Source organism: Orbicella franksi, chromosome 6 (genome assembly GCF_964199315.1).
Source record: "Orbicella franksi chromosome 6, jaOrbFran1.1, whole genome shotgun sequence".
In the NCBI taxonomy this organism is placed as follows: Eukaryota; Metazoa; Cnidaria; class Anthozoa; order Scleractinia; family Merulinidae; genus Orbicella; species Orbicella franksi.
Genome location: NC_138150.1, coordinates 1299802 through 1322125, shown reverse-complemented (window position 1 = coordinate 1322125; position 22324 = coordinate 1299802). Strand labels below are relative to the sequence as shown.

Genomic DNA, 22324 nt, shown 5'->3' with positions numbered 1-22324 from the left:
AATGGGGAGAAAACCAGGTCTGAAGCAATCGCTTTTGGCTGCGAGCAGGCTCACGTTGCAGCACAAGCGCGCGGCGTAAGCGCGAGCGCGAAATCGAGCGGCGAAGCCACGAGAGGAGTCTTGGCGCCTCTTCACCCCCTCTTCAGCAGACTCCTCCCCGCCGGATCGCTTTGCTCTTCACCGCTCGCGCGCGTGACTCAAAGATGAGACTAGCTAGCCTGTGTAGCAAGCAGTCCCGCACAAAGAGCTTTTCCACATTCTGGCCGCGCGTAAATTGGAGCGAGAGCAAAAATTTGACGAAGCAATTCGTCGAATTTTTTGCTCTCGCTCCAGTTTTCGCGCGGTCAGAATGCGGAAAAGCCCTTTGTACGGGAACGCCTGCTACACAGGCTAAGGTCAGCCTGCTTGCAGGCTACAACAGCTTGACAAGTGGTTCCTCAGTGCTGAGCATGTAGGAAGAGGGCGAAAAGAAAATATTCTCCTTGAACCGCACTATAGCGCATGTGTGACCGTCAGTAATTAACAATAGGGAGTCAAGGGCCTAGCTACGGGCTGATAGTTGCCCGCGGAAATTCCATGTTGGAAAAAACAAATATTAGCTTGAGAACGAAGTTCGAGGGCTTAAAATGAAGTTTTTGCAATTACCATATATACCTACGGGAGGTCAACTTTTTATTGATATCGACCTACGGGAGATACTTCACCAGACTGGGGCGGACGTTTAAAGGGACGCAACTGTGCAGAACAGAATCGAACATGAACCGTCAGTGTGTACGTGGAATCGTTTCTTGCTTGCAGGGTATTTCGTCCCTAGAGCTGATTCCTTGACCACTTTCATCTACAGGCCACCACCGACTAAAAGGGATAGGTGGGTCTGGTGACGGGTCTTGTTGTTTAAGCGGGAAACGATTCCGCGTGCATAGTGACGGTTTGTGGGTCACTTAGGCCCCGGCCACACTACCGCGGAGGAATTTGAAAACGGGGGTTTCACTCTGAAATCGCTTCAAAGGTTTTCCGTCCAAAATACGCCGGAGGAATTTAAAAGCACAACAATCACCAGCAAATACTCGGCCAGGGAAATCACACGATCATCGTGAGGTCATCGTTTTCAAAAAGTTCTTTTTCAAAATGTTTTCCGTCCACATGAAAACGGAAAGCCCCTCGTTTTCATACCTCCGGTTTGAAGAGCGTTTTCGAAAAGGTCCGTTTTCGTGACGGTTTAGTGTGGACGTTGCTTTATTTAGAACGATGGCATCAACGTTTTGAAAGAAGAAACGTACGTAACCGCGAAACGGTGTCTGTTGAGACAACATCAACTTCATTTCTGTCAGTTTAGACAATTTCCTTTATTTTCACAAATTAGAAGTAGCAGAACCGTTACTTAGATCGAACAAATAACCCTACAACTTAGCGTCCCTGAAGTACAAAACATTCCTCAGAGAAAACCAAAGCCCAAGACAAATATTTGATGAAAGTACGTTACAACGCATGCGTCGTGACCTGCGACAAAGAGCACTCCACCATCAAGGCGGGCTAGCACTGAGCATTATAACGTTGTAACCAATTTCTTGAATGTCGACATCTTTTCCATCGCAGTAGAGGGACGTAAGGGACGGTCCATAAATTTTTTGAGGGGGAGGGGGCTGGAGGGCGTTGGGCAATTTCCAAAAAAAAAATATTGCACAGTAAAAACTGCTTTAAGAAATCGTTGGCCCTTCTCTCAAAAAATAATGGTCTGTTCCTCGGTCACCTACAGGCGAACTTCGGTCCAAGAGACTGCACTGAACCCTAACCTATGAAATTTTCTCTGGACAAAGACCATACCAGGCCAAAGGCTTTATCCATCAGAATTTGTGACAACATTGCAAACATATTAGGAAAAAGAGCAACATCAAATCTAGTAGCACAACACATCACTGTGTGCATACTAAGTTATTAAAAATTAAGTAACCACCATTAACAATTTAGCCAATTCATAACTGGTAATAATGAAAGCAGCAGACTATCTATTTAAAGACCTGCATTTCTCTAAAGTGGAACATTCACTTTTCTTAGTTTCAGTACATTCTGCTGTTACAAAAGTATTCAAAGTCCTTAATTAAAACTACAGTGGTTTTTCTGACCAAAACACACAGAATCAAACATGATCAGAGCAAGATACAAATACAAACCACTACATCCTTAAAAGTTCGTCTTTCTGCCTTGAGCTCTAAATAAGTGGAAATTACACTGTAGAACAAAATCTTGATCAATTAACTAAGCCTTCAAGTAAAGAATTGTAAAACACTTAGTCCTTTATAATGAGCCCTAATGGTTTTGATCTCTAGACATGAATACAAATCTAAATGTGTATGTGATAAGAATGAATGAATGAATAAACTGCTCGGGAAAATTTTCTTATTATATTTTACAATGTATTATATCAACTGAATTCTGCCAAGCAGTTTAAAGGATGCATGGAAACTAAATTTGAGAAGAATTTGTAAGTTACATGATCAGGCCTCCGTTGTTTAAATACTAATTAACACTGATGCAGACATAGTAGTAATGACAGGTGCACTAAGTAAACTGTGAATTATCTTAAAGTACACCAATTGATTGCTTAGGTCACCTTTGGGTCTTTCAATCGACCAAGCCTCAAAAATTTAACTAAAATAAACCTTGGAGAAAAATGAAACAGTTTACAAAGAACTAGGTACAGTTGCACAGATATTTTGGCTTGATTTTTTTCTTAAGATCCATGTAATTGGCAGGAGAGTTGAACAGAAATCCCAAATGATAATAACACTAGTCCTAGATTAGTTTAGTCCCATTTTTAACAACAAAGCTCTTGAATTTTAAGACAAAAAGTTTAATAAACAAAGGTTTATCATCTAGGCCTAAATGTAATGCATTATGGAATGTGATGAATAATTTAAAACATGGACTATGAACAATTGGGCCCCACTGTAAACTGTAAACTTGTATTCTTAAGAATCCAAGTTTGTACAGTAATTATAAATATTTTGCTCTTAAACTACACCAAACTGTAATGTAAAGCCATGAAACATCAAAATAACCAACCATATTTAAAATATACTAGCACTAAAATATGCTTTAAATTAAATTTAAAATTGGAGTCATTTTTTCATGTTGTATACATACTGTAAACATCTCGGATCTTCACAAATATGAACACCAATATTGAAAATATACTCAGTACACACAAATTTATCTAAAAATACATGTATACCCAAACCAGATATTTTATAAAACTAACTTTGATGAATTACGCCCATTGCTTGTAGAAGGTCGTCCAAGGGCACTGTTTCCTTGGGATCCAACAAGTTAAATTCTTGATGATATAAGACAAAGTGAATTAAGACCGTATTCAAATGTGAATTCAGTCCATGGTTTAACAAGTCATTGAAGTGCGCATAGAACATGTGAGCCTGCACATGAAAAAGAAGCTTGAAAATTTTGCGCACTGTTGTCATAAAGGTTGGTGGAAATGTCATACCTGTTGGAAAAACAACATAAGAGATGAGTGCTGGTTCGGAGAGAAATCCTAGCATACCATTCAGGATTTGTCAGACTAGAGATATTGCTATAAACAAGGAGTTTAATTTGGCAGTGAATTATTACTATCTACAACTTTTGAACTGTTTACTGTGCCACGCAGCAACTGATCCTCTTGTATTACAATTATTTATTAGTAATATTAGACAACTAAGAAAAGACAAGTAAAAATTCAGTTTTACATTTATATAGCTGCTATTGACCTATACTATACAATGTGGCTTCTGGAAAACTCATAACAGTAACGGTACTACTAGATTTACACCAGAGTTGAAAAAAAAAAGGAAATCCCATATTAAAGTGGAATATAAATCTATTACTACTTACAGGCTAGCAAACTTCCCACTGCCTGCAGTTTTATGGGTACACACAGGAAAAAGTTAATTATTCAAGACATATAATTATAAATAGCAGTTTCAAGACTCACCATATTTTGTCGGAAACACTGCGTCATCATGAAGATACTTGTGACAACAAGTCATAACATAATCAATATATTGCGGTGCTGAAACATTTGTTTTTGTGATTTTCTTTCCCTTGTCATCATGCCACAAATAAACTCTGCAACAAATGAACAAAAAATAATTGCACGACCACCACAATTGTCCAGCATAGTTCTCAATTGAACCCACCTTCAAGAGGTGTCAATTGTTAGGGTTACAACTCCACAATACATAGACTTTCAGAAAAGTCATTCGTCTTGTTTATTCAGTACCCACTGGACCAAGGACTTCTCCTACTTGATTGGCGCCAATTTTAGCAATCCAAAAACAAGTTGCTTCACGAACTTCACAATGCCGCTCACGGCCTGAAATCTCGCAGCTAGCTTCTCTCGCTTAGCTACATGTACATGTAGCATTCTACCCTGAAATGCATGAGGTAGACTGGTAGCAAGTCCACACAATACAATGCTGTACCGCAGAACAGTAACAAAAGCCTGCTGGGCATGTGTCAACCTGTCACAGACACCTAATACTGAAATGCATTCTTACACATAATTAATAACAAAGTTGTTAAAAAGCTGACAAATTTAACTTAACAATCAACAAAAAGGGATTCAAAGATTAGTTGGTTTTCAGAAAAATTGAGTGACAACTTACGCAGAGCCTGGAGCTGACATCGTAGGACAAGAAGCAACAGTACACCTCTCACTGACACTGCCATACAACAAGTCAACTTGGTTGAAAAATGCTGAGGCTGTGTGGAGAAAAAAATCCAGCGTATTTTTACACGTGTCATAATCCTTCATTTAATAATCTTTCAATAACTATATATTTATTAATTTTGTAAATATATACATGTATGCTGTAGTTAATTTTTCAGTGTTACAGTAGTTAATTTTTTAGTTCAACAATATGTGGTTCATTTTCTTCTTGTTACATGTAGTTAAACTAATAATCAGTTTTTGTTCTCGATTTATCCCTGGTCAAATTGAAAAAAAGTACTGTCTAGTTAACTTTAAACTAAGATCGAAATAAATAAACATATCGTAATGTTGAAAACAAAAGTTAACCATTACACTGTACAACATACACATTCTTACTTTTTAAAGGAGCTCAATCACGGTATTTTGAGTCTAATTTTGGCTGTGTACAAAATCACCTTTAAATTGAAGGAAACTTGAAAATACCAATTTACTAAGATAGAAAAACACCAAAGAGATAATAATAAACCATAAAGGAACAAGGATGGAAAAGATCGAAAAGGATTACAAACAACAAACTTGAAAAAGTTAGGCTACACTTTTAAAGATTGGCAAATCGCTAGGTAAACTCTAGTCTGCTAATCATGCCATTCAGTTTGAATAATTTCAATTATTTTTTAGAAGTTAAACATTACAACTTCAACACATACTGTTTGTGGCAATCCATTCATTAAGGTCAATGCTTGGAGGTAGAGGCACAAGTTCTTTGATTTCTGAAATTTCTCTGATGAAACTGTTGATGTACTGCTCCTCCAAGTATGGTTTATTTTCTTTTATTTCTGGCTCAACAGGTTTTTTCTTTCCCTTCCTATAAATCACAAAATCGAGGATAAGAAGTCGTTACACATACATGATAATCCAAACAGTTTGAATATCCTGTATGATGCATGAATAAAAACAAATAATAAATGTCAAAAAATATTACTTAAGATGGAATCCACCAGAAGTTCGAGTAACAAGTGGACAAAAACTTTCTACTGAGATTATTTATAATTATCGTATTGCAAACTTTTGTATGACTGTTTTAAGGTGGCCGAACACAGTTTTCAAGAGCCTATGCCTAATTCACCATTACTTTTAAGCTATTTATGCTTTGGCGCCCGTTTTTTGCAAGAGTCAAGGTTAACCACAGAAAAGTTTATTCTCGCATTTTGGCTAAGGTGTGTGCTGTTGCCATGGCAATGGGGCTGGTTTAAAAACAAGGCTTAAAAAATGGTTTTTGTTTATTTGAAAAAAATCCAGTCGTTAGATTTTTTTCATTTTTTGCCCACTACGAATTGACATTAAATCCCTTCTGTCAACATTGTTCTAATAAAATTTTGACAAAGGCGATTTTCGTAATTCGCCATAAATTGTTTTCACCAAAAGTTCTGTATTATTAAAAATTCCCTATGTCAAAATTCAGATTTTTTGCGATAAATCATTTACGTGGTTTCTGTACCATTTTTTTGCCAAATTTCTTGAAATTCTAACGACTGGATCGTCAGAAATCCGCAGTTTCTGCAAAAGCAATCGGTCTCAATTTTTCGAGCAACTGCGCATGCGCTGCATTTAACTGGATTCTTTCAGTAACAAAGAGAAAGCTGAGAATTGCTGGGTTCTTTGCGTCGTTACCTTTTCTAACATATCTTTGTAATAAAAGACTAAAGCCATCAATACACTGCGTTCAATAATAGAGAAAAATAGGACAGATAGTGCGGGTGTTGAGTAAAGAAAATGATTGCTCTATTGACGGCATGTTTGTTTTTGCAATCCTTGTGCGCGTGCTCAATTGCATCAGCAAGAGCGCGTGCGAAAACTGTGTTCGGCCACCTTAAATATCTTCACAAAAAAAATCATTTCTATGAAACACTTTGGTGAAATGAAACTGATGATGAAATTTTACCTGTGTTTGCACAATAATATTTCTCTGAACTTTGAAATTTATTTTCTCTCGTTCTCATGGGAATTTGTTTCTGGTGTTATTTCAGGCAACTATTTATATCTTTAGTGTTAAGAAAATGTAAAAAGGACTGTAAAATACTTAAAATTATTCTGGTACCAGATTTCTGTCCACTGAAAACTGAAATCGCTCGATTTTTTATCGGATTTTTTCTTAAATAGGAATTTCCTCCTGCACATGATTCAATAGAGAAGCTCTTTGTCCATTGTTTCCAGCTAAAATTACTGTAACAATAATATTTAGAAGTGTTGGTTTTTGAACAGGGAAGAAAACTGGAGAACCAGGAGAAAAACAGACCAAGATAAGAGAAACAACAGCTAATTCAACACACTTGACACTAGGTAAAGGATTCAAGCCTAGCCACATTGGTAAGAGGCAGTGCCCTCACCACTACATCACCCCTATTTACATGTATAACCTTGGAATACTCGAACTATGATACAATTCTCTCTGGAACAAACAAAATATCCAGTATTGTACAACTGCCACCAAAAGCAAGACCAAACATAACTTACATCATGCTCACTACAGCTTTACCAAAAAAGATAAGTCTCTAGTATGATTCAATAATAAATTTTTATTACATTGATTAAGTTAGTTCAGAGGGCCAATAACTACATGTAAAATTACTCATCAGATTGCTCCATTGCTGGTCCAATATTTTCTAAGTATTAGACCAGGCACTGTCCTAAATGACCCAGCAAGATTACTCTTGAAGATTTTCGCGTAGACTCAGTCAAGGAGAACATCAGCACCTAATCTTTTTAGTTTGGACCTTGCTGTACTCGCTCCATACTGTCAAAATTTTGGGCCAATATCCTCCCTGTAAGGCCCTGACGCTTTGTTAGTAAGATGTATATAAAGGCCAAAACTATCACACTTGAGTAATGCACTGATCCAATATTGATCTCACTGAGCATAAGGTACTGAAATGGCAAGACAACTGTAAGAAATAGATCATACATGTAAGAGCTTTTGGTTTCAAAATACTCAAAATTATACATGTACGTCCCTCTTTCTGTGCTAAAATCTTTTCCTACTTTTTAGTCCCAGGATGGGACCAAGAAGACCAAGTTACAAGTGGAGAAGTATCAAACATTGATTATCAGTATTTATAACTATTAGAATTAAACCTTGGAATCTTAAGGAAAAGAGGAGACGTCAGGGAGCATCTTTGTATCATTATCAGCATCTGTTTACTCAGACTTAAAATCGCCGCAACCTAATGATTGAACTTAACTGTGTTGAAGCAGTGTTTATCATGATCCAATATTAGTTAGTTGCCATGACACTAATTAGATAACAATATTTTCTTTATTCAATTTGGCATTTTCAAGTGCAAATACTGCAGTTTCTGTATAGGTGTAAAATTATGAGGTAACAGGAATACTGTCTCATTATCAGTTATGCAAAACTTCTCCAACCTTTCAGCTACACTGTAGTAAGATATTAAACTCTCTTCCAGATGACCTCAATTTACATAATTTATGTACATGTACATTTAGAAGTCACAAATACCATCAAAAAATCTTATATACAGTACATGTAGATCATACAATATAAATGTATGAAAGATTTATAATATATCTTCTTTTTATTACAAAAACTTAAATGTCACATTATATAATTATGAACAGCTTTGTATCCCACAGTTCCCCGTTTGTAAATAATATTAATCTTCGTCAAGCTTACTCATTAATGAATTTCAATTTCGTTAATGAATGCGTGACAAATTTTTCAATTATAACCTAAAATTTATGTATAATTCAATTCCCTTGGTTCGATGTAGCCTTGTTATTGAACAGCGAAAAAAACTCATGAGGAAATTTAACAGAACTCAGAAGAGTTTGCTCTTGGATTAAAACAGATTACCAGATGTGTAAAATATACAGTCGCACTTCATTGTAATTTTTGTGTTTAAAATATAGCTTTCGAACAAAATAAAGTATTGATTGGACTCAAGGCTGTCTTTAATGCTTCTAAATCAAGTCTTAGTTATTCTTTAATCGGAACTAAAAATTAGTGGAGTGGACACGTAATTCAGTGAGTAATTTCATGAACTTAAGTAAACAGATTGCGAACAGTAACGATATTTGAGCTGAATTCCAAATTTTCAAGATTGCCAATCGCACCGTGATCGTCACACACTCGTTCGCTTTCCAAAGGTCAAAACCTGAGTTTCCGCCGAGGTTTTAACCAGCGATTTCCTGTCATTCGACAAAGCAACAAGTAAACACTATTTCTGTTTCTTTGTTTCGTAATTATTGCCTAGGCCGCACCCAAGTATGACTACTAAAGGTAAAGAGGACATGACATGCAACAATGCAAACATTGAGCTGGTTGCCCAACTTGCTTACCCCATCAACCAGTCCATGATTCTGGAGAGCTAGAAAAGCTGACCTATTCAGCTTACACATCTGAAGAGTCTTCAACACGAATCTTTGCCCTACATCGCTTAATAGAGACGAATAAAAAGCTCTAAAGCTCGGTAACCTTTCAGGTGACTCCGAGAAAAAATTTCATGGAAATTCGTGTCAAGTGCTTGGACCCAGGCCATTGGCCGTAGGTTCAAGCGGTTGACCGCTGACAAATAGCTTATAAAGCGATGATCGATGATCACCTGATAAGGTCATGTGTGACATGTGAAGGGTGTTGTGCTCTCGCATGGCGAGTCACTCTTGGAGGTATTTTTAATTTCGGTTTGTGTTCTTATGGCTGAACTTGAGCGCGGCTGACAGCCGCAAGCCGTTTGCATCAAACTGTCCTGATTTTAGCCGAAAGGTTTTAGTTCAGTGACGTATGGGAAACTTTGAATGAGCTTGGGAAGCGAGGCAACGATTGTGAAATTGTTATTCGACTTTGTTAGCGACGACGTTACAAGCATTTCTTCCACCCTCTTTGAAACGGGTAAGTCCGTCACGTCATTGAAGTGAAACAGAATTTGCAGCTAACTACTTAAGAATGTCCGTTTTATGATACCTCCTCAACCGGGAATATCAACATTCTTTAGCATTCGCAGCGTGCTCGGCTTATTGTGGCTTGCTGTGAATAATAAATTCATGGTCGTACGTCAAAACACGACTTGGCTATCACTGGTTTTTTTTTTTTTTTTTGTCCTGAAAGTTTGCCAAGTTTTTTCTTTCTGTGTTTTCTTAACGTTTTCTGATGTTCTCGTCCAGTGAGCGCGCTAAAACAAAATGATTTTTCACATTTCCCGTAAACATGCCGGCTCGTTGGTCGTACTTCATACAACTATCTTGTGAAGTAAGCATAACTTATTGGGCTCGAAGTCTCCTTCAGCTGTTTTCCTGTGATGTTTTCCTTGAAGTTATGCAAGTTAAGCCGCTAAATTGTACATGTATCAAGTCATATAGAAACCGCAAACGAGATCTCGCGGACAATTATATCCAATTGTACATATGCAAGGTTATAATTAATTCGTCATGTTATATGAATTCCGCCCAGATTTATAATTTAAACGCGTTATGGAAACGCGCATCAGTTATAAACATTAACCTGTAGTTACGTAATAGGCTATATCAGTATTGTTTTTGTTCTAAAGTTGGAGATATCCATAATTACGTTCGTCCTTCCAATTCAGGCACTATCCTAAAAACTGTACATTTTTGCACATTTTTAAGCTGAATAATGTTCACACCTTGGCTCTGCATAAGCTTGTATAAACACAACTTGCCGTTATTTTATTCCTAACTTGACAATGATGTCGAGGTGATATCAAAACGTAGTTTTTTAGCCTTGATATTCATTGTGAAATTTATTCCTAAATTTTCGCTAATTAGACTAGATGCTTATTAGAATCGTAAGAGATTTAATTCCATCTAATTCAGCTGGGCCAGTGTTTATCTAAAGGTTGAATCTTTTAATGGTAAAAACAACAGTTAGATAATTTAATATACTGGGGAACACAAAATTTACGTTCTGTTTGACCTACTGAACCAACGCCTTTTAAAATTAAGTTACACCAGCATAAGAAACACACATATTAACAAATTATGTCCTTTTATGTTTTTTTTTTTTTCACTACTTTCATGTTTCACTCAGCATAAGTCAAATTCTAGTCAATTCAACATTTTGTCTAAGCAAATTTAATTTAATTTTAAAATTCAATGACAGATTTTTCCGAGTCTACTTTTCAATCAAAAATGGAACTAAGGAATATTTCTCATGCTTTCCAAACTACCAGTCAATATATTGCTATAAAAAGCTTTTCTTCTGAGTTAACAGGATTAAAAATATGTTCACTTTTTTTCACAATTTTGGTAACACCTGAATTGCGAGTGGTAAACTTATCAAGATCTGATTTCTAGTGGTCAAGCAGACAGGTTATGAGGTTAAAGAAACTCCCCAACTTAGACAACTTAATGTTGACATGCCATCATGTTCTGTCTGGTATTTACAAGATATTAAAGTTGGTGAAGAGAATTTTCAAAAATTTATTAAGCCCATGCACAGTTTGCAAGAGTACTTTAGGACATAAAATTTGCACTGGCTGCATCATGGTCAGCAGTTTTACTTGTAGTGTGTTTGTCAAGTAAAAGTATACATGTTTGAACTTTTTTAACTCATCAGACTGTGAATTGAATACAATCTTGCAACAATCCTAGAGAAAATTTCAAGTGATTATGCACGACTGCTAAACCCTGAGCCTGATTTTGGGTTGCATTTGTGATTTTATGTTTACCCTCTATAATGTCAACAGCGGAAAAGTTCCGCTGGCAGTGTTGAATGTCTTTGTCGGCAGTATATTAAATTTACATGTACAGTGCACGTGTGCGTTGTGTAACTTTTTCCAGACAGTATTGTCTGGCATGGCTACAGGCACTTCGTCTCGCCTGCGTCGGGAATTGGTCATGCAACCATCCAATGTTACTACTTGAGAGCCTGCCCTTTGACCATTGAGTGATGAATGTACATGTGGAAGTGTTGTAACCTGTTATGATTTCCAGGCAGACAAAAAGTTCATACAGGTGCAAAAACTTTGCCCTTTGGACAAACTAAATGTCGGTGAAGTGTACACAAACTGATATTATTTTGAACAACTTTTAGCTACTTGAAGGAATTTAAAGTAATTTCTAAAAACTTGCTTGGTTGTTTGGTCACCAAAGGTTACATCTTTTTTGAGCTGAACTGTATAAAACTGGAAGTATCGGGAAAAAAGACCTATGATGTCTTTGCCCAGGCTATTGACATTTGCCCCACACTGGGAACAGTTGTGGGTTTATGATATCTTCTCTGTGGGATGCCACTATTCCAGACATTGCATCAAGTGAATGTGATCATGATTTGGCAATAGACTAATTTTGGCGTTATATATCCTTGTGTTTAGGTGAAGCTTCACATTCTAAGAAGCGGCGGTGAAGGAAAGTCCTGTGTTTACAAGCTACGACCAAATTTGCTCTAGTAGTGATGGCTGAAGCTAAAGAGTTGCTGTCTATCGGTGACTTTTATGCCGAGAAAACTATATTTATTACTGGTGCTACAGGATTTCTTGGTAAAATAGTGATAGAGAAGCTCTTGAGAGATTGTCCTCTTGTGAAGAAGATTTTTCTTCTGACGAGGAGTAGACGTGGCGTGAATCCTCAGCAAAGAATTGATAATATTTTGGACAGTGGGGTAAGTCTTACAGGAGGTTGTAGCAACTCTGGGTCACAAAATTATCAGATGTACATGTAACTGATAATTTTCTGTACATATTTCTCAACTGGTTAGAATCTAATGTTGTTACAAAACAACATACTTGAGTCAGTATTCTTAAAATAAAGGCTTGCAGTGGATGGCTTTCTCTAATCCTAGAAGGCTTATAAAATTAAGTACAGCCAGTCATACAATACATTACTTATATTATTTTGACTGTAACATGTTCATGGCTTCGCATCAGTTCTTTGTAGAGTCATCATCAAATTACGTAAAATGTATATGGCATGTGAATATAATGTAGAGCTTTCTGTTGGCCTAGGATTTACAGTATTTGTCCCCCAAAATATCATTTTTGTTCCAACCTTAGATTTTATTTCAACCTCGATGGGCTGTATTTTGGAATACTGTCATTACCTCCCATTTCTGCATGTATTGTCCCTCAAATGCATCATTTTAATTTGTAGACTGATCCCAACTGACAAGAAAGTGTGTTGATTCTTAAGGTATAAATAAATCTGTTTTGAAGGTTTTTGATAAAGTCAGAGACATGGGAGGTGACTGGAGAACTAAAATAGTGCCAGTGAAGGGCGACATTGCAGAAGAAAATCTTGGATTGTCAGATGAGGACTGGGAGACTCTTCAAGAAAGTGTTGAAATTGTCTTCCATTCAGCAGCAACTGTGAGATTTGACGAGGATTTAAAGTGAGTCTAAAGAATTTTAGTTCTATTCACCTGTACATATGCTAGTGGCCCTAGTTACTGACACTAGTGGTTTAATTTGAATTGAACCATTGCATTGAACCATTGCATTGTAATCACCAGGTTACAATTTCACTTCACTTCATACAGTTCAGGCTGCATACATGTACATATACTATTTCCTGTTGTGTCTGTTGTTTCTTCCTTGGTGGTGAACCAGGGCTTACATGTATGTTAACCTTTCACCAATGAATGAAAAACAAAACAAATATAAATGGGTGCATGTAAACAGTCCTTCATTATCGTATTTCTATTGTCATCATACTTTTCCTACAACAAATTCCTAGCCTTGCCAGTGAGAACTAAAACATTAAAACTGTGTGATTATATTTATTAGGCACCATTTATTCAGCCACATAGCATATTGTTTTTTAATTACCCTTTAGTGGTCAGGACATTTTTTGATCATCTCTTTTAAACAACATTTTATCTTGCAGGGATGCAATGTGTTTAAATCTTAAAGGAACACAGAATATTATCAAGTTGTGCCGAGGAATCAAACATCTTGAGGTAGTATACTTAACCTACTTTTAAATTACATTTTTGGTGCTTTTTGTAGCCTGGTACAAGTCATATATACAGCAGTCTAGCTTATGTCTCAAAACTGAGTGGGAGGGATTAGGAGATACGAAAACAGGGATTTGTGTGTAACCACGTCTAAGACATGAAGAAGGGAATGAAGTATTCAGATCTGGACACTAATCCAAATCATGAAGAAATTAATAAAATGCAGATCACTTAAATTGTTGTTTTCAATCAGTGTATATAAAATAAATATTCGGACAAAGGCTATTTCGTTGCGAGTTATTCAGTTTGGTCATTTCTCAACTGGGGTCTCGTTCAGGAAACCAAGTTGTCTCTGTTTACATATGCTTGTACCCCTGGGTCTTAAGGCAATCCTGCAGAGTGACTACAACATGTTTTGGCTAGCCCAACTAAAGGCTACTGTTTTCTTGATAAATAAACATCAGAGGAAATGGCTGTCCTTGATCCTTATTAAATAACAGTGAACTAGTTAGGAAGTCAGTGGCAAAATTTGTTTAACTTTGTTTTAGCCGTAATCTGATTGTGCTGTTATTTTAATTTTTTCATCTTACATCTCGCTGAATGTTTTCCTTAATTATTGTTTGGTTCAGGTGTTGGTTCACGTCTCTACTGCTTATGCCAACTGTGACAGAGATACCATTGAAGAGAGAATATACCCTCCCTCTGTGGATCCAGACAGGCTCGCCAACTCAATTGGGTACAGTTACATTTAGAATAACACATTGTTTGTAAAGGCCAACAAATGTGATCTTTCTGGTAATTTGTCATTCAACAATGCTACTTTGCAAGTTGAAATTTGTTGACTGTCTTAACAACAGTGGTGCAAGATGCAGCAACATGATATGCAACATAGGATTCAACATTGTACAACTTGTTGACTGCACTGCTTGGCCTTTGTTAAAAAACTTCTTACATCACTTAAAATTATAATTAAAAATTCATTTATAGAGCACCATACTCTGGCCATTAATTTTCCATAGCACTGTACAATACTAATTAAAATGACTTGGCACTGGTTTTTTGATCATTGCCTGTTCTTTCGTTGTGTCAAATAGCTGGATGGATAACGACATGGTGAATGCGCTCACGCCCCATTTGATCGGCAAGCGACCTAACACCTACACCTTTACCAAGAGTTTAGCTGAACACGTGCTACTTCAAGAGGCTGACAATTTTCCCATAGCAATTTTTAGACCATCAATCATTGGTGCTGCATGGAAAGAGCCCTATGAAGTGAGTCCACATGTCTAGATAGCAATTACATTACTGTACACACAAGTTGGTGATTTTCTTTTTGTCACACTGTGTCTTTATTTTATGTGCATGTTATAAGGATTTTCTAGTTTAATGGTGGCTTTCAGGAAAAAAGCTAAGTGTAAAAATTTACATGTAACTTAAAATGTACATTAACAAGCCCAGTAGACTTGCATGTAATTGGCTTGCTCTTCTCAAAATTATGCAAAGCTGTGGAAAAGGTCTCATCTGACAGCTAGTGAAATTTGTTGATGTCAGCTCGTAGCTACATGTCTGAGTTTAATTCTTACAGATACTTGCCACCTTACTGCATGTCAAAATTATGTACTTTTCCTATTCAATCTTGGTCAAGAACCCTGAATAAATGTATTACTCCGTGGGTGCCTTCAATTTTGGCTTATTCTAAGTACATGCTTATTACTTTTAAGAAATTTAGGCTGTCTCTTCAAAGTATTCTCCACACCAAACAAATGTACATGTAGAAGACTTAATTATAATAATAATATTGTTAGTAGTATATCTCTTTCATTTTTAATTTATTGTGTTCTTCTTTAGGGTTGGGTTGATAATTTCAATGGACCAAGTGGACTATTTGTTGCTGTAAGTTTAATGTTGTTACTTCCTTCAGTATATATTTGATAATTACAAAATAAACCGACAATTAAGCTTTCAGCTTCTTCACTACATTGTAGTGTCGGCAACTGGGGTGTGCTAAGTAGTGTAGTCAGCCTAGTAGGTGTTTGGATTCATGTTATGAAAAGTCCATTGTCATAAGGCATGGAAAGGGGTTCCTAAAACTTTCATTGTTTTGGGGTGCATCATTTACAAAATGGTGGAAGCAGGTTGCCTTTTTCATCTCTCAACCCCTAACCTACTTCAAACAAAATCTCAAATACTGTGACACCTTTTGGAATCTTCTTTTAACAAGAGCACGACCTTATTAATGTAAAATTACAGTGACTGGCATTTGTTAGAAGTTTATGTCTGTGATTTTTAGTTCTTGAGCATTTCTTTGTTGTGCCAAGAAATTATGAAAAAATACAAATAAATTTATGATTAATATTAGAGCTGAAGGTGTTACAAACTGAGCTGCTGCCATTAAAATAAAGTCATGTTCCCTTTTTTACAGGCTGGAAAAGGAATGCTGCGGTCGATGATTGGGGACTTGAATGCCATAGCAGACATTATCCCTGTGGACTTCTCTGCCAACATGATGCTTGCTATTGCTTGGCACAGAGTTGTGAAAAGGTAAACAGTATATTATAGTAGTTTACATAAATTAGTATGGGAATGGCAATGACTGCTATTGTCGGATAAAACATAAGTCAAATTGGGTGGTGAGGTGGTTACTGAGGTAGTCTTCAGACCTAGCAGTCCTGGAGTTTGAGCTCTGGCAGTGTTGTTGTTCTCCATCGTCAGGCAATACAGTCTCTTATCAACAAAGTGTCTAAGTGGTTTAAAAGCCCCTCCCCCTCCTCAACCTCCCAGCAATGGAACTGGAAACCCATCCAGGAGGCAATGACTCCACCCAGCGTCCTTATGATAAACAAGACAGTTTCCTCTCTCAGTGCCTCTCCCGCCCAGAGATTTACTGGTAAGTGACTCCCGGTGGCTGATGGTGATGGAAGCATAACAAAATGCTTAAGAGTTGGCAGGTTTGTAATGGACATTTCATCAAGGGCAAGCAATGATTTGAATACTTTTACATTGTGGTCAGTTTGATTCACTGTTTAACAACCTGGGATCATTTTCCCTAGGCATTCAACTATACCAATCTATCATCTGACGACAGGAATGTTGAATGGATGTACGTGGGGAAACCTGTGTAAGTAAATGCACATCTACATCTACTTAGTTTGCCAACAAACAGAAGAAAAAAAAACCTTTATTGCAACTCTAATTTCTCCCCTCAAAGGATAAGCCTAGGGAAATTGTTAAACTGCATTTAAATCCAAAGAGTTATCAATTTGTCACTTGGATAATATTCATCTTGAATAAAGTTAGCCAAATTTCACAGTTGAGTTCTCACAGTCTCAATTTTATTTCCAGTTCACAGTCAGATTGTGGATTTCTTTTGTAACACTGAGCAAGTCTAGGGCTAAGAAAAAACATCATTCTGTCTGTTAGTCTTAGGTCTCAAATTTTATATAGCAATATTTATATCTATATTATTTACGATTTCCTGTGAGAAGTCTATCACTGACTTGTGATTTTACTTGCAGGTACAATCCTGAGTCGTCATTTTAAGACCTATCCTTTTGAGGGTGTGTTCAGACGACCAAACTTTTCTTTTGAGTCAAGAAAGTAAGAGTGCCTTGTCTATGTTGTTAGAAACTAAACATAGAATATGTATTGAAGTTAAATTTGTCAGGGATAAGCAAGGATTAATTTTCTTGTATGCGCTAAGAAACAGATTGAGTGTATGGAAATTATGGTCAGTAGGTGCTGATTTTGTCATGAGGTCAAGTTAACAGACTGAAACTTTTCTTCCTCAGTTTTCTTAATGGAGTGGTCTCAACAATCTTGTAAATTTTAACAATTTTCATATTCATAGGCTTGTCTTTAAACATTATCGTAAATTTGTAATTGTGTACCTTTATTATTATTTAACTCGAAGATACTAGCTTTATGTAGTTACTCTAAAATTCGAGTTTTAAATATAGCTTATGTCCACTGTCATTTAAGCTGGCATATTGAATTACAAGAACTGTGGGAGACAAATCTCACGTAAGGTTTTCAAAAAGATATCAAGAAGTTGTCAAACTTAATTTTAAAACTTTATCAAATGATGATGGTGTAGCAATCTTCACAGTTATTCTATCACTGATATCATGTTTTAAACTTGTATCTTTTCATTACAGACTGATGCACTTCTACTGGTGTTACATCAGTCACAAAATCCCTGCCTTCATCGCTGATATGACATCATTTTGCTCTGGACAGAGACCAATGTAAGAACAAAAAACCCTGTTGATGAGACATCGTGTCCAAAGAAATTGTTTTCCTAATGTGAAAACAGAAGTTTAATGAATTTGACGATGTTACTGTTCTTTGCTCAACAGAATGAACAAGTTGTACGGGAAAATAGAGAGAGCCACCAGAAGTTTGATCTACTTCACATCAAGAGGCTGGGAGGTAATTGGTTGTTACTTCTCTCTCCTGGTGTATTTGTTTTCTACAAATTTTATTAATTTATGTCGTGTTGTGATAACAACTGTAGTGGTAATTGGCTCTCTCGCTCCTCTAGTCTCCTTTGCAGCCACTTGTTTTGGAATATCACGTAACGCTCCCCCAAAGAGTGTTGCGTGACATCCCTTAAAAAGGTTGCGTTAGAGACTATGGCTCCTCTTGCCCCTATGACTATTCCAGGCAGTCATTACTCAACTTAATTTCCACAAAGCTTTTCTCTTGCATTGCAAATTAAGTTTATTATAATTTTTTACGAGCTTTCGTTGTTTTTCTTGCTCTTGTAGTGGTGGTGGTGGTATATATAAATAATTTTAAGACTATTGCTCTTGCAGCCATTAAATCTTTTGTATAATGTATATTCAGACGTCCTAACTTATCTCGACGAGATTATACTTAATCTATTTTATTTTATCTTTTACTAATTTATAATTTTTACTGTACATATACATATTGTAATTATTTATTACGTGCTTTTATTATGTTATTTTCAACTCCTAGTATAGTTCCACTGTTTAAGGAGTATACTTATTAAAGATTAAAGATTAAAGGTGGTGATTTTGGTAATGAAGAGGAGATAAGCAGTGTCACGCACTCAGTTCAGTTCATAAACAAGAGGTCAAACTTCTTTTCTTTTAATTTGCAGTTTTCAATGGATAACTATCGTGGATTAATTCAAGACATGAGTCCCCAGGACAGAGAGGTAAATATCAACCTTACTTACCATTTCGATCCAGACACTTTCAAACGTGGCGTGACCTTTTGAATCGTCACGCAATTGTTCAGGAAAACCTAACTGATGTGGGGTTTTTTTCCCAGACTTTCAATTTTGACGTAGGGAAGCTTGACTGGAACACATATTTTGTGCGGTTTGTTCTTGGAATCAAGCAGTTTCTTTTGAAGGAAGATTTAGCGAACCTTCCTGTGGCGCAGAGCCGTATTCGCAGGTTAGTGTATTCTCTATAGTATGTCATCGTTTCGCCTTTTAAACAAGTTTCCGCTGAGCGGACATCGTTATTTTGTTGGCCAGTTGGTCGACAAGCGCGAAATTGAGAAGATGCGTAATGGTAGGGGGCCCGGGGTAGGGGGACCCGAGCGAGTGTAACCAGAGCAGGGGTTGTGGAAAGTGAACCACAACCCCTTTATTGATATTGTACGACTGAAAGCGTTTGTGCATTTCCTCTGAATAGTCCCTTACGTTTCCTTCCGCCCCTATGTAGGAGTGGACGTTATTAGCGCGAGATCCTGTTGGAGGCTGATAGCTCCCCTTCCGTCCGCTTCCCTCGCCCGATTGTTTAGGTACATGTAGCGTATGTCGGAGCTTTTAAATTGAGCAAATATTCTCCTTATTTTGGAGCCAAGGGGCCCCTTCCCTTGCCTTCATCTTCATCTTTCCAGATACCGAAAAGAGAGTTAAAAATACGACGCGTAGCGGAGTGTTTTTAACGAACTTCGACGTGTTTGGAAATGTGGTCAAACACTGACTTGAGTGTTTGAGATATCTAAAAACTGAGGGAAAACGGAGAAATGAAATTGTCAAGGTCTATGCCAATTAAGATCAGATATCCAAACACCGTCACGGTCATGAATTCCTTTCTTTAAACTTGATGAATTATTAATGAGTATGAGAAATCTAGCTTGTAACATTTTCTCCCATCTTAATTTTCAGACTGCGTAACATCCGTTGGACGGCGTACTTTGTGTTGTTCCTGTTTTCCTCATGGCTCATTATCAAGAGGTTCCCAGCCGCACAGACTGCTTGGGCCCAGTGCTTATCCGGCGTTCACAGGCTGGCGCGGGCCCTGGAACCATTCAAGCTCTCCAACTAGGTGTTACTTATAAATTATGATGAAAAACAAATATGAGCAGAACATTATTCGTTTTTTTGTTATTGTTGTTGTTGTTGTTTTTGTACGTTCATCCGTAGAACATAGGCTTTGTGGCCATTACGTGATACTTTTGTACAATCTAGACGCAAATTTAAAAGCAAACGTTTTGTAATTGTAATGTATATTGTAACTACGTTTTCTAAGAGGAACCAAAAAAACAGTGTTCAAGCACAAATATTGAGGTATAGCAGTCTACACTCTAAAATTGACATTACTGATATTTAATATATAGAGTTTCATAATTGATAACTGGTAATTAAGTTTTGGATGATTGCCGCCCAGAAGCTGTGGTCCCTCAGAGTCAGATGATCGCTCGCAGCATTGTGTGAAATGCAACAAAGATATTAACTTCAGCTCGTGCAAAGTCAGATTAACTGAGTGTATAACTCGCAGAAACACTCGCTGAACGCCAGTTTAAGGACTGTACTGGTGTGTAAACTCGTGGTCGTGATAACGGGTTTTCGTTAAGTGTTTGAAACAATTCAAGTACCCAAGTTATGCGAATGAAGTACCTGATGCATTGCCTAATTCTCCTAAGCCGACTTTAAGAAAATATTTCAGAAAAGTTGGGAGAAATTTGGTCCTGAACCTGAAGGGAATAATTTAAGAAGACAGCAAATGGCTTTGACTTTAGAATAGTAGATAAGTTGTAGACCATTTAGGGGTTTGCACAGGCCAAGTTGACCTGAACATTTGTAACTTTATGAAAGGTACATTTGAAACCCTTGATTCGCATGTGAGCGAAACACAGTTTTTGCTTTCTAAGCTAAGAAACTTCAGTTTAAATTTTGTTGTAACAAAGAGTTGAATGAAAGTACGCATTGGCGTCAAAGTAAATAAGAAACTATAATGTATGATCTTGGGTTAGCCAAAACCCTAACCCTACCTCATCAGAAGTAAAGTTTCTTGAAACTGTTTGGCATGTAAAAGTGTCTTAAAATACCCAATGTGGCAAATGAAGATTGAAATCTTGTTATCGCTAAGAAGGATTCAATTGTGATTCCAGGTAATCGAGCGTCACTTTCTACCATGGCGTGTTGTGCTATATTGCTATTGTAAGTTAAGTCATTGTGGAAAATAATATAGCCAAGGCGAAAATTATGCTAAAAGTTAGTTAGACACAACACTGAGTATCAAAATGGTAGGTTAAATTTATTATCAAATACGATATTGATCAGACGAAATAAATTGATGCAAACTTGAGAATCCCTTGTGGTTCTTCCTTTCCGCTCAAATAAGCTTGGTACAAACTGAACCTATATTTCCCAAGAGTGATTAACATCTGATTTTCCCTTACCATGTCAATACATTTTAAAGCAGACGGATGTAGAGATGGTGATACTTGAACAATTGTTTTTTTTCGAGCACGTTTGGAGTGTTGACCGCATTGATTTTTCGGCGACTCCTTACTCCCACAGACCCTCTCCCTCCCCTCCCCACCCCCCCCCCCCCGGAAGTTAAGGCGCATTTCGCACAAAGTTCGAGCAATGAGTGCAAATATTATTTACTAAAAATTTACTCGTAGCACGGTAACTTTGGGGATTCTATTTAAAACAACTCACTTTAGTTCACTTCCCTAAGTGGCCCCGCGATTAAATTCTCAAGCATTCTCGAGAAAGTTAAAGTCAAACCTCGTAAGAATGAAGCGTGTGTTATTGTGAAGCGTCTGTTTCTATTGAAATATGGATAACTTCAAGTCCACTTTTCCCTCGCAGGGTCAGCTTGAGAGCCTTTAAAGTCTCGATAAGTTCTTCTTAACTGTATTCAAAATATTACCATGTCATGAAGTTTTTTGGTAACTTGATTTTTGCCATTATTACTTGAATGTTCTGCGGAAATTATCTTAACATATAAGTGGGTTACCAGTGAACTGACAGAAGGCCGTCCAGGAGGAGTATCAAGACCCGAACGCTTAGCGCTGGTTGCAAACTTTGACTGTGATTGGTTGATATATCACGTACCATAAAGAACTCGTTGATATTAAAACCAATAAACTCAGATGTCTCGACGACCGGCTCGAATCAGTCGCAATGCGCGCGGTTTTGCCTTTTACTGTACGAATATTAAAGCGATAGAATTGAAACACCACCCGGTCACTGTGGACTATAAACAATATACAAAACACTGTATATAACTATTGAATTGTTTAATTAAATTAGCACACACAGGATTTTCGGTCAGTTTACATGTTGAAACTACAGCTAATTTATTAACAATGACCTCACCTAAAAAATTATACTACGTCAACCAAAAATAAATATTACAGTAAGGAATACTAAATGTAGAAATGACATCAACTCGGAAAAAAATCCGAGATCCAGATGAGAT

General features: G+C 37.0%; 2 protein-coding genes across 2 annotated transcripts; one reads left to right on the top strand and one right to left on the bottom strand.

Moving 5' to 3' along the window:
• Positions 1–8: 8 nt before the first annotated feature.
• LOC145489181 (MOB kinase activator 2-like) lies at positions 9–9221 on the bottom strand. The gene is made up of 5 exons (XM_081468116.1): positions 9062–9221; positions 5413–5570; positions 4659–4755; positions 3986–4119; positions 9–3499 (listed from the first exon to the last, which is right to left on the bottom strand). Exons 1-5 carry the CDS (start codon positions 9076–9078, stop codon positions 3255–3257), a joined length of 651 nt encoding a protein of 216 aa, XP_081324242.1. The 5' UTR covers positions 9079–9221; the 3' UTR covers positions 9–3254.
• Positions 9222–9361: 140 nt separating this feature from the next.
• On the top strand, positions 9362–19967 carry LOC145489170 (fatty acyl-CoA reductase 1-like). Its single transcript, XM_081468101.1, has 15 exons — positions 9362–9611; positions 12052–12338; positions 12889–13064; positions 13559–13631; positions 14258–14364; positions 14723–14900; positions 15477–15521; positions 16051–16169; positions 16679–16746; positions 17144–17225; positions 17783–17872; positions 17984–18056; positions 18754–18810; positions 18927–19054; positions 19777–19967. Exons 2-15 carry the CDS (start codon positions 12132–12134, stop codon positions 19934–19936), a joined length of 1563 nt encoding a protein of 520 aa, XP_081324227.1. The 5' UTR covers positions 9362–9611; positions 12052–12131; the 3' UTR covers positions 19937–19967.
• Positions 19968–22324: the final 2357 nt, after the last annotated feature.

What these genes read in the sequence shown, in the direction of transcription:
- LOC145489170 (XM_081468101.1), top strand. Translation starts at nt 12,132, where the DNA reads ATGGCTGAAGCTAAAGAGTTGCTGTCTATCGGTGACTTTTATGCCGAG. An exon ending in GAGGAATCAAACATCTTGAG is followed by an intron (nt 13,632 to 14,257) that starts GTAGTATACTTA and finishes TGTTTGGTTCAG; the next exon opens with GTGTTGGTTCACGTCTCTAC. An exon ending in TTTTCTTTTGAGTCAAGAAA is followed by an intron (nt 17,226 to 17,782) that starts GTAAGAGTGCCT and finishes TTTTCATTACAG; the next exon opens with ACTGATGCACTTCTACTGGT.
- LOC145489181 (XM_081468116.1), bottom strand. An exon ending in TGAATGGATTGCCACAAACA is followed by an intron (nt 4,756 to 5,412) that starts GTATGTGTTGAA and finishes TTCTCCACACAG; the next exon opens with CCTCAGCATTTTTCAACCAA. An exon ending in AGTGTTTCCGACAAAATATG is followed by an intron (nt 3,500 to 3,985) that starts GTGAGTCTTGAA and finishes TTTTTCCAACAG; the next exon opens with GTATGACATTTCCACCAACC.